At 34.9% G+C, this 12,524-nt stretch overlaps 1 protein-coding gene across 1 annotated transcript; it reads left to right on the forward strand.

The window, feature by feature from the left end:
* The first annotated feature begins 9,670 nt into the window (after positions 1-9,670).
* On the forward strand, positions 9,671-12,242 carry LOC127842952 (uncharacterized). Its single transcript, XM_052372751.1, has 2 exons — positions 9,671-10,007; positions 10,281-12,242. Exons 1-2 carry the CDS (start codon positions 9,676-9,678, stop codon positions 10,339-10,341), a joined length of 393 nt encoding a protein of 130 aa, XP_052228711.1. The 5' UTR covers positions 9,671-9,675; the 3' UTR covers positions 10,342-12,242.
* Positions 12,243-12,524: the final 282 nt, after the last annotated feature.

Below are 12,524 nucleotides of genomic sequence, written 5' to 3' on the forward strand. Positions count from 1 at the left end.
TGCTTGATGTTGCGGCTATTAAAATCAACACAACAATACATGCGTGAATTGTTTGTGAAACGTTAAAAGTAACAAGTCTAATCAAAGACATAGTATGAGCAACTGAACCGGCATATTTTCGCCGATGATTACCACTTGTTTACAGATAAAAAAAAAACAAATACACGAAAGAATTTTTAACATTTTATTTGTAAAAATCAATCTCAACTTCAAACAATCATTTAAACAACAAAAATGTGATAATCGCCTCACATTAATTCATTAAGTAATTTATTTATCCGACAACGGTGAAGCGGGTATTCTCTACGTCTTTGGCTTTTGGAATCGCAGACTCGCACAAGTTAGCAGCAGTGTAATGGCGGACAGTCACGTGACTGACAATATGGCGGCGGTCAATTTATCGATTATGGAACGGTCTATAGTCCCAATTAAGCTCGATTGGTCATTGTCGGCTCGGGTACTACTTACAAATACCTCGGGTACTTTTAAGTATACTGACATGTACCCCGGGCACGGTAAATATACTTAAACGTACCAAGAGGAGATGTGCATATTATCAGCCGGTTCTGGTCGGATGATTTTTCACAGAGTTATGAAATTTTCTATAAACTGTACATATAGTGCAATTCTTGTCCCCCAACCACTAGACGTTTCCTTTTATCTGAATATATAGTGCAATATTATGACAAAAAAAAACCTTTAGGGAGCATCACCCGTCTCGGACGGTTTCTTGTTTCATACAGATTTGATATAAATATTATAGAGCTGAACACAAAAATACATTAAGCCCTTTTTTCCCGGCACACGCGCTGGACATACACCTTTAAAAAACGCTATACCAATTCCAGTACTTGTGCACTTAAAAGGTTGTAAACAATGACGGTTGAAATCCGTACGTGGGAATTTTTCTGGTAACCAAGAGCGACGTCAACGTTCATGAAGCCTTTCATTCATAAATGTATATATGCGTCGGGTGTCAAAACCAGCATCACCGGATGTAAAATCTATTTTTGACCTGCATATTATCCGCTGCTGTGTGCACCCGCTAATTAGTTTAAATGGATTCCGAACCGGTAAGTCGATTACATAACATCAGAACATAATATCCCTTCCAAAAAGGGCGCTATGCTGCTTAATAGTACATGTATATTGCAAAAAAAAGTGAAGCTCCCCACGTATTATGTCGCAGTTTATAACAATACATGTACAAGTTATGTTTCATCTTTTGTAATGTAGCTTGAGGTTTCGTGTCTTTGAAAAGTATGAAAGAGGTATACATTTAAACAGGAAACGTTCTTTAAAACATTCATATGAATGGTAAATTCATTCACGACAGAAAGTTCGTGTATTACCTTCTTACATGGGTATGAGCTGTGTTGGTCATTTGGAAGTCATCTCCCAAAATGTACTTAAAAGGAAGTCAGTTCCAAAAAGAGGGGTTAAACCAATAGTTTTTGGCAATAAATTAGTTATAAGAGATAAAACGGCGTCGGGAAAATAAAATAATCATGGTTTTAGTTATATTTTACCGCACATGTGCATCAATACTGTGTATTATAAGAGAAAATGATATTTGTACATCCCATTTCTCGAAGTCACGTAAGGAGACAACAAAATTGTGGACGGTTTTTCTTCAATAACTTTTTTATCCCGACGTCTACGATCTTGAAACAAAAAACCGAGGGAAGCACAAACACCGGAGAGCCGAAAGGGCGTATTCATATAGTTTAAATACAAAGGGGCTTACCGGGTGAAAATATCCTCTCTTCCTTCAAGAAAACCCAACAAACGACACCATCTTTGAAGTTTTGTTCCAACTTTCTCACTTAAACGCGGTAAGCTCCCGTATACGCATGTCCCCCTTGAAATTATTGAACAATGGATGGGCATCGCGTTCAGTGGTGGTCAAGATCAGCGTCATTGGCTGACTTAAGTTAACGTTCGTAATTGGAAAATTAGGTTGGATGTGCAGTTTCTTTGGTGTCCCGACATCATGTCGATAAAATCGTAGACCGCATAAATTTGGCTCACTGTTGCTTTGTATTATATCTGGATTGTTACAGTTAGAAGTAATGGTTTGTGCGATAAACAGTGTTGCATCCAAGTAGCAAACATTGTCATCTTCAAAGCCCTCATCACATCCAAATGGAATTGTTAGCTCATAAAATATGTCAGCACCTATCTGGTTCGTAATGTGCACGTGAGCTTGACTGTTTAAGGCCTACAACAAGATACATTTAAATATAGCACCTGCCTTACTATATATTCGATTATGAACAAAACAAACACAATTAAAAATATATAAAGAAAAAATAAAAACACAAAAACTAAAATAAATACATAATTAATTAATCAGTTAAGTTGCTCACTTAAAATGGCAAAACCCCTTTTGCTTTAACAAATGACATGTGTTTACCATTTAAAACATATTTTAATCGGAACTTAAAACGATAACTTAAGATATACCAAATAGAACAACATTTTTGTTTAAAAAAAAATGTTTTTTTACCCTACTTCTTTAAAAGTGCAAAGAAGATACAACCGACAATGATTTTTATGACGATATATGTTTAACAGCTCAGAAATTTGAGTCTTCGGGCTTATGAATCCAACATTCGAATATATTACAATAAGGGGAAACAAATATTCCAATATGATTTCATGATTCGTTCGCATCCCTTATATATATCTTTATAAACATATAAAATTAAAACAAAGTACATGTATATAGATACACTTACACGTATGCCAAAAAAAATGTTCCGTATTTATGACGGGGACGCTCTCCGTGGACGCAGGAAGATTACTGGCCGTAATAGAACAGATAATTTAAAAACATTATACAACCTGCTGAAATTATTATATCCAGTTCCAATTTATAGTTAGCGAGTATTTTCCTTATTTACGTATACAGTCAAACAATTATGCAAACACGCACGGTTACTCCCAATCCGAAATACCTTGGCGTTTTCAAGTGGTTTTCTGTCATCATGGTGTTCGACCGGAAATCATTCTCGTTTAGATATTTATATTTGACTCGTTGAGAACGATAGAGTTCATGGGTTGATATTAAACTCTGCGATATTGCCCATGCTACTGTGTAATAGTAATCTGTGTTTGCACTCGGGTTAAAATCACAGTAGAGCTGTAATTCATTATCACCATTTACTAGTCTTTTCACTTCAAAATTGATGCTGCGTTTTAGGTTTGTAATGTCCGGTCCCTGTCCTATAAAGATAATGGTTGATGATGCAATAGAACATAATTTATTTATTAATAGTATTCGCCATTTATCATGTATTACCATATCAGTTGTAGGACTAGGGTAAAGGATAGAATCAAATCTGATTGTGAATTGCTGCAGAACAAATTGCCCCTCACAAGAATGCTGCAGTGTCAGCTTACTATCTTATTATGAGCCAATAAATCTCTGATAAGCCCAATGTAGCAAAAGGATCAAGAAAATTATTTCTGGCTGAAGATATTGTATTGTTTTCTCTCCTGTTTAGAAAGAAACACTGCATGATTATAATCACTGTAAATATATGCATTTTTACTGTGTAAATGTTCAGATATAAAGAATGTATTCCTACAATGAATATTTGCCAATGATGATTATTGTGGTGCAATAAAATGAACTTTATAAAAAGTAAATTGTAAACTTTCTTTGCAACTGTATGATTTTCATTTGTGATACATAGTACACAGTGATAGTGAAATAACTTGAAAATTGGTCAAAAAAGTTCAACATAAAAAGGAGTTTGAACATTTGTATTAGCGCGTTTTTGTGTGAATACCTTGGGCTTACCATATGATAGATCATTTTTGATGCAGATAATGAAGGTGAGTAATTTTTACATTAGTATTTTATTTCATGTTGAAATAAATGCCTAACATTTCATCATCATTATGGACAGCAAGCAACCAAATGGCATATTCAATGCATAAATACAAGTATAAAATGGGAATAACGTAGGTATCATGGTAGCTATATAATTATTACGTATGACGTTAAAATGTTGGCTACGTGCGCATATATATTTCAATACAAAAAGTCGAAATACCCTTTTTATTTGTCATTAAAATGCATTAAATAAACAGAAAATTTGTTTGCTTTTCGTGAATACATGAAATACTTATCTCACATCGAAGTGAGAAAATGTCCATATTATCACTTGCGCTCGAGTAATATTGCATTTTTGTCACTTCTTACTGTTCAAGATGTATTTCATATTCACTCAAAACAAACAATTGTCTTTTATAGAACTTAGTTTTATCCTCCTTTTCAGATAAAAAATATCTTAAAAACCAACATTTGTTTGAATACTATTATTAATGGAACCTTTAATGATGTCTTTGATTGAGACTTTATTATAAACACTGGTCGTATTTGTTTGATAAGAGACAGTGATATTTTATAACTTTAATGTTAACTCCTACGTCTCTGGTAAATTTTAGGTATCACGTAATTATTATTGTAACTTGCACATTTCACATTGATTTCAATGTATTTATAGCAAATGTCAATTAGCAATATTAGAAGTGATTCAAAGTGTTCTTTATAATGTATTCTTTTATTCTTACAAAGCTATTTTATAGAAATGTCATGTGCATAATACCATTAAATCTTGTGTTATAAGTCAAGTGATAACAAAGGCATTCTTTTTTTCAGATGTCAGATGGATGATAAACCTACGTTAAGAAGTCTCAATGACTTACCCTTTATAAAAATAAATGGTAGTTGCTGGATTGAATGTGAAAGACTTTCAACTTTTCTTCAAAACAGTAGGGGTGAAAATGAACCAAACGTCAATTATAGTAACATACTTCGTGACTTAAGGAGTTACAAAGCCGGGATTTCTGAATTTAAAGGGAAAAAGATTGTCAGTGCTTCGTCTGTGTTGAAATATTTAATCAAATTGTCTGACAAATACTCAGTGTGCGAAACTGTTCTCAGTGAATTAACAGACATAGTATTTAACTTTCAACAAAAAGAAAATAGGAATATATTCAATGTTGTTGACCTGTACAAGGAAATAGCAAAGTATGATTTATGGTGTGAAGATCTGTTGTTAAATGTTAATATAAAACACAGCTATACCCTGTACACTGATTATAAAAGTCATTTCAATGAGCTTGAATGGAAAAAGATTTGTTACTTTGAATACCATTTTGGTAGGGGACGCAAAACAATCCTACAATACGAAGAAGAGTTGCAAGAAAAATGTGTTTTCCTTCAAAGTCTTAAAATTTCAAAAAACACAGCAGAAGTTTCACAACAAAAGTGTGAACAGACAATCCAAACTAACAATTTGCGAAAGTCAGCAGCGGATGCTATCCATGGACAAAACTGCGTACACAATGATGTGACACATTCTTATATACAACTTGATAAAACTTTAAATGCTTGTTTAGAACAATACTTGTCTGGGAAAGGCAAATGTGTATGCATCAGCTGCAATAATTCATGTGTTCACCAAGGAGATGTTCATGTTGTAGTAGAGTTGAAGACTTGTTCGAATGAAACATTTTCAGAAATAGCACATTTGCTTTCAATTGAACTTCAAGGAAAGCATAATCTGATATCAACTACATTTGTCTTTGTGAAAGATGGAACTTTGGACAGTTACAGGTGCAAATATTGTGATGAAGGCAACTCCCATCGATTTCAGTTGCAGCGTGACTTGAATTCCAAAACTCAAGAATTTGTGATTGGTGGCGCAACAGTTACTGAGCTGCAGTACAATGACCCGGAACTGTTGCAAGAAGTTTCACATCTTCAGATGTGTGCAGAGTGTTTTAGCAGCATATTTCATCACTCTGCAGATGCACTTGACTGGCGGTCATTTGATGTCGTGACAGAATGGCTTCATCATGTACCAATTGAAATCCAGTTATTTTTCTCCACATGGTTTGTGAACAAAAGAAGCATAAAGAAAAGCAGAACACCAAGTGAATATCTTCAAACAAAGACAACAAAGCTGTATGCCCTCTTTGATGCTGGTCTATCCCTCCTCAATAGGAATTATCATGGTGTCATTCAGCAGCTTAATTCGGAAGAACTACTTATAAACTACCATTCACTGACGACAGTTTTTGACATTACATCAAGTTTTGGTTGTACATATAGCCTCAAAACTGCAGAAAGATGGCTTAAAATGGCATCTGATCCTAATGTTTCACACTTTGAAACATTCATTAATCGCTATCCGTTGACGTATCAGACACACTTTGAGGCCAAAGCAAGAACACACAACGCTAGTCTTCAAGATTGTTACTTAGTGTTCTTCATGGACAATCTGGTGCGTTTGACAACACATGAAGATCCTGACCCTGGTATGAATAGAACCTCTCAGGTGTGCACTCTACCATTGACATTCAAAGGTTTACCACGTAACAACATAGTTACAGAATCATGGCATTCTGAGATGTGTGAAGATCTTTCAAGTGAGTGCAAGTGTATGGACTCCATTCACCTATCGATAGACGACTACAAGCTTCTAGTGGAATGTTCACCAGCAGAATCTCTTGCTTGGCAGATGTTCAGCCGTCAACTGACATGGGGGCTTGTGAAAAGGTCTTCGACAGATGGTGTTCTTCCTCAGTTCCTGTCAGAAGGCAAGCATACAAAAGAAATGGAAGAAGATGATGAAATAATGATAATTGCTGATGAATCAACATCAAACTGTAATGAGACCGATGATGACCTGGTTAGTGTTTTGAATTTAGGAACAGAATTTGAGAATACAATGAATTTAAATGTGACAATTAATGAACAGCAGTTTGTAGAAGACATCCATGAATCAAATCAGAGTGAAAATCTTCACAGTACAATCTTGGAGGACAGTTCGCATTCAAATGAACTTGAAACCCAAACTGGTGATGTAGTTAAAGGGAACGAGTATCTGCTTACAGAGTTTAAAGTTCCACCATTAATATGTAGGCACCCCATTCCAGCTACTGGAAGAGATGACAGCATATCAAATGTCAAACTAGTCCTTGACAACACACTGCAAAACCTAGACAGAGATAAAGCACGGAAAGACCGGATTCTTTTTGCACCTGACCACAAGATATCACAAAATGTGATCAAACTAATGAAAGAGAATGAAAAATATCAACAGTTTCTCCCAGAATTCCCGGCTCTTCATCTCAGGAAGTCCAAGATTACTAATCTGTTTGCTGCGTATGAAAAGGCTGGACTAAGCCATATGTTACAATTCATGAAAGATTCTGAGGAAGAGACTGATTGGCACAAACTTATCACGTTAAAAAACATTGAAACTGCAACAAAGAATATAACAAGGGTTTCAATAGCTCTTCACTTAGCACTGTTCTCAAAGTTTCGCACGTGCCTAGATCCTTTGCATCGCAACGAACTAGACAGAGATATTCAAGAGTTGTCTGTTGGAATGTTGTCAAAGAAATGGGAAGATAAATTCAACAACTTCTGTTCAAAACGCTGCGACACAAATGCCACTTTTGCTCTTCACCTAGATATCACAAACCATTGCGATGAAATTGTGGGCATAGCTGCTGCTGAAAGGATTGGAGGTGAAAGTGGATACAATCTACTACTGGCATCGGTAAAGAAGTCATTGCCGTTTGCATTTCTGAATGGTTCCTCTTCCTATGCTGCGTTTTGCGTAGATCTTCTACATCAACATTACAAGGCGGGACATTTTCATCAAAAAATGAAAATGTGCTTATTTTCCACTCCTCATAAAGATGGAACTGTCAATGTGGCTCTTGACACCCAAAGGGAGATGGACCACAAAGACGTGATGAAGGCCTTCCGACCGAGATCTACTGTTGAAACCGTGGTACCAAGAATGACGGTGGTGGACCACTTCACCCATGTTATTAAGGTTAGATCAAGGTTGATGAAACACAGCGAAGACGAAGACAATAACATGAATTCCATTGAAGCCAGTTTGGAAGTTACAGAGACAACCGAAAACAGTACTCTTCAGTTTAAAGTTAACAGGAAAGATTGGAAACACAGCTTACCATTAGTGAAAATGCTTGACAGACAGAATGCATTTTCTTTAGAAGAGAATTTAATTCCACAAAATATATATGACACGAAAGAAAAGGTGTTACCGTGTGAGATTCTAGACTCAAACTCCTATGCTGTGGGTCAATTCCTTATAAGAAAATATGCAGCTTCAAACAAACTGTTTGGTTTAGAAACTAGTGATATTCCTTCTAAAGAATGCATCGATGGACCAAGTGTTCTAGTCAAAAAAGCCCTAGGAAAAAGCACAACATTGAGGAGAATCAGTAACACACAAAATAGCACCAAGAACATGAATGAAGTGGAACGTGCTGAAAAGAAAAGAAAAGCAAAAGTACAAAAACAGTCAAAAGTGTATAATTGTCTAAGCTCTTCGATGAATACCTGTCAGTCATTCATCAATCCAGACGGATCCAAAGCAACAGTTTCTAAGGCACCAGGCATCAAAAAAGCACTACAGACTGCTATCCAGCATCTGAAACCTCCCGAAAGTGTCTTGAATGAAACCAAATATATCTTAGAAGGCCTGGATGAAATACCTATTGACATGAAAGCTAGTGTTACACACGCTACAATAGAATTTGCTGGCATTAAGTTCCGATCGAAAGCGACATCTGGACAGGAATACATCATGCACATAGAAAATGGTATTTTGAAAAAGACATACGAGACATTTCAAAATATTGGAACTATAGTTGTCTGCGAGGAGAAATACTCATTCACCCCAGATGACTTTAAATGTGCCACACGGGTTAATAGAAAGAAAAAGATGGAGACACAATCAATTGCTCACCTGAAGAGCGGAGAGGAAATTATTAATGACAGAAAAATGTCAAAATCAGCTGTCATCAGTACAACCGAGGGGAAAAAATTGATCAGCAATTACCTAGCCAAAAATCTGTCAAAGTTGAACATTAGAAAACCCATGACGATTATCGTCGACAGTGAAATGGTGTTCGAGTGTTATAATCAATGTGATGACATAGATTCATGTGTGCACAAAAAATACACCTTGCCCGTAGCCGCTCATTTCAACAGAGCTGGATTTGTCCAACAGGAAGTACTAGAGGAAGTGCACCAAACAAAGGGGGAGGCAGAGATGGCACAAGTGGACTGGTTATCAACACTTGAACCTAAATTGAAAGAAGGCAGTGCTGTTCTTAGTGTTGTATCATCTGGCGATATTGACAGTGTTGTAATACATATGATGATATTATCATTACGGTGGCCACGAAAGGACGATGGTACATTCAAGACACCTGTGTATGTTCTCCTCCAGAAAGTAAAGCCAGACATATACAAAATAACAGACTTGATACAATACTTGGAACAAACACTGGGATTCAAATATGCTGCAGTCTATATTGCAACAGTTTGTTTACTAGGTGGAAACGACTTCATCCCAAAGTTACAAGACAAGACACACGAGAAATGGATGAGCATTTTCCTGAATGACAAAGGGCTACTGGAAAGACTAGTACATATTCAAGAAACAGTGGGATTTCCGACAATTATGACAATAGATGAGGGAGTGTATGTAACTGCTCTTAAAAGACTGTATACAAGTAAAGGACTTCATTCGTTGGATTTGTCATTCGAAGAGGTACGTCAACTTTCCATCAAGGTACCAGGCAAAAAAGAGGAACCCCACACTTTGGATGCCACCATATTCAGCTGTGCAATCCCTTATCAGACTTATAGACTGTCAGCTTGAATATATGTTGACTGCATGGACTCACAACGCGGAATTACCAGACTTCCTTGGAAAGGGGTGCCTAACAAAGGACGCTTTCACGGGTAATATCAGTTATGACTTTGGAAAAGAAAGTTACATCGACAAAATAGATGATCTTCTTCAGATAGATGAAGATCTTCTATCACAAAAAATAGGAAGAGGTAAGAAGAAGGCGAAGTCCAAAAGAAATCTAGACAACTGTACGCCACAGAAGGAAGTCTGCGTAAAGCGCAAGTCACAGAGACCTACCCCAAGGTATGCATGTCATATTTTTACAGTTTAGCAATGACATTATATAGTATAATAGCTTATCTAATCTTAAAGCAAATTTACATAATTAACAGATCTTAATTAAGTTCTACCTTAAGTCATGATAGCAGTTTGTGTGACAGTATTCTTTCTTTTTAAATAAAAGGTTTATTTATTCTGTACCATTTTTAACAAATTCTATTTAACTTTTGCCTACATAAAATTAGTGTACATGTATTCAATTTAGAACATTATATTAAATCAAAGCATGTATTTTAGGAAAATGAAGAGATCGCAATGTGTGAAGGCACTACAGCTCCAACCTGAAACAGAATCATAAAGGAACCCCAAAAAGTCTGGAAGCCAGAAAGGGAAAGGGACTTCATACGTCCCATCCCAATATCCATGACGTCAGAGAGGGAAAGGGACATCACATGTCCCATTCCAAGAACCAGGACACCAGAGAGGGAAAGGGACACCATATGTCCCATCCCAACAGTAAGGAAAGTCAGCATACATGAACCAAGAGAGTCTGAACAAATTAGATCCTACTCAGATGTTTGCAGATCCATAAGTGTCAGGGAACGTCATTCGGAAACGTCTGTTACAACGTACTTGGATTTTAATAGGAGCTATCAATAGTAGAGACATTATGCAAAACTGAGTGACGAGTTTGACAATATGTGACCACTTTTAGTATACATTTAAAAAGACAATAATATAATTATGAATGTTACTCTGTGGGATGAAATGATTGCTAATTTCGTTTTTCAAGACACGTGTAGACACGCAGCGAACTTTCAGTGTAAATAAATATTTTTCTGTTTGATGAACTGAAATTTTAAGAAGATGTGAATCGTGTTTAGTATTAAGAAACATCTGGATATTACAAAGTGTGATATACTCTACTTTGAAGGATACGTAAGTGTTGTATAGTATGAAGAAAGTACAGATATTACAAAAATGTGATAAACTGTACTTTAAAGGATACATAAATGGTGTATAGTGTTAAGAAAGCATGGATATTACAAAATGTGATAAACAGTATTTTTATTAAAGGGTACATAAATGGAGAAAAAAAGCATGGATATACCAAAAATGTGATATACTGTACTTTGAAGGATACATGGATGGTGTAAAGTATTACGAAAGCATGGATATTACAAAAATGTGATAAACTGTACGTTGAAGGATACATGGATGGTGTAAATATTATAAAGTTTAATAAGAAACAATGGATACTACAAATATTTGATAGACTGTTCTTTGATGGATACATCGGAGGCAGAATGTTTAATTAGTATAAAGAAACTAAAAATATTATGAAAATGTGTTTTTAACAGACTGGGTTCAATCACTAAATATATCCCGATCGGGCTATAGTAGTATTTCTTTAAAATGTACATTTTTGTTAGTTTAGTTTTTAATAATGATTTCACTTAACAACTATTTTACCATAAAGCTAACACCATCTGATCAGTTTGAAAATAAAAGGGCACTTTAAAAAGGAGAAAAAGAATCTGCCCCATGTCGGATTCGAATCCATGTGGCATCAGGTATTGACTGACAATGAACGTTAAGCTAACTTACGCGTTAGAACACGTTTCTATCAATATTTCACAAAAATAAAATAATGGTTATAATAGTCTTAATGTTAAAAGATCTGGATTGATAATGTAGAGGTAAATGTATTTATCTAAATTGCGCAAAATCTTGAGCTTAATGTATTTAAAAATACGACAAAAGTAGTGTATAAGCTGCAAGCAGATCAAGAAAATAATTTTTATAAAAAAAGTTTGCGTATTCCGTCACGTTCTGATTTTGAAATTATTGTAGTGAATAAACAATAATTTACCAGTGAATCATAAATTTAGACACCAATGGAATGTGCAAACTTCATTTTTTCCAATTAAGATAAATATTTCTTTACCCATTCAACTTTTGAGATAAATTAAAATAAATGATTGCACCCCAGCCTGTTTAAACTATTACTCTTATATTAAAGAAGGTGTATTTTCTCAAACGGTCATTGCTATGAATATAAGACCGGTTATATTTACCATTTTTATACTTTTTCTTTACATGTATCATATAACAGAAGGGAATAGTAACATTATATACTGTGAACTCATTACAGTCCAATATTGAGTAAGAGAATTATTCATATCTATGTCTATTCATATCTATGTTTTCAGTAAAATAAATTCATATTTATGTTATCAGTAAAAATATAAATATAAACTGGCTCCTTTTAAAGTCTCTTTATCAATTAATTAATACTGTTATTGTTCAGTCAGATTCAAATGTTATGCTTTATTCATAAATACATTTGCATACAATTATCATAATCTACAACTGCAAATATATGTATTCAGTTATAGATTATTAATTCATATGTAGCTAAATTGTATTTTACAAAATAAAAAGAATTATGACCTGATTACTGTCTTTAATATATATAGTGAATAATTCAACATTTTGTGCAAGTAGATTATCCTTTAACATGTCATTTGTTTCATTCTC

Source organism: Dreissena polymorpha, chromosome 8, assembly GCF_020536995.1.
Source record: "Dreissena polymorpha isolate Duluth1 chromosome 8, UMN_Dpol_1.0, whole genome shotgun sequence".
Taxonomy (NCBI): Eukaryota; Metazoa; Mollusca; class Bivalvia; order Myida; family Dreissenidae; genus Dreissena; species Dreissena polymorpha.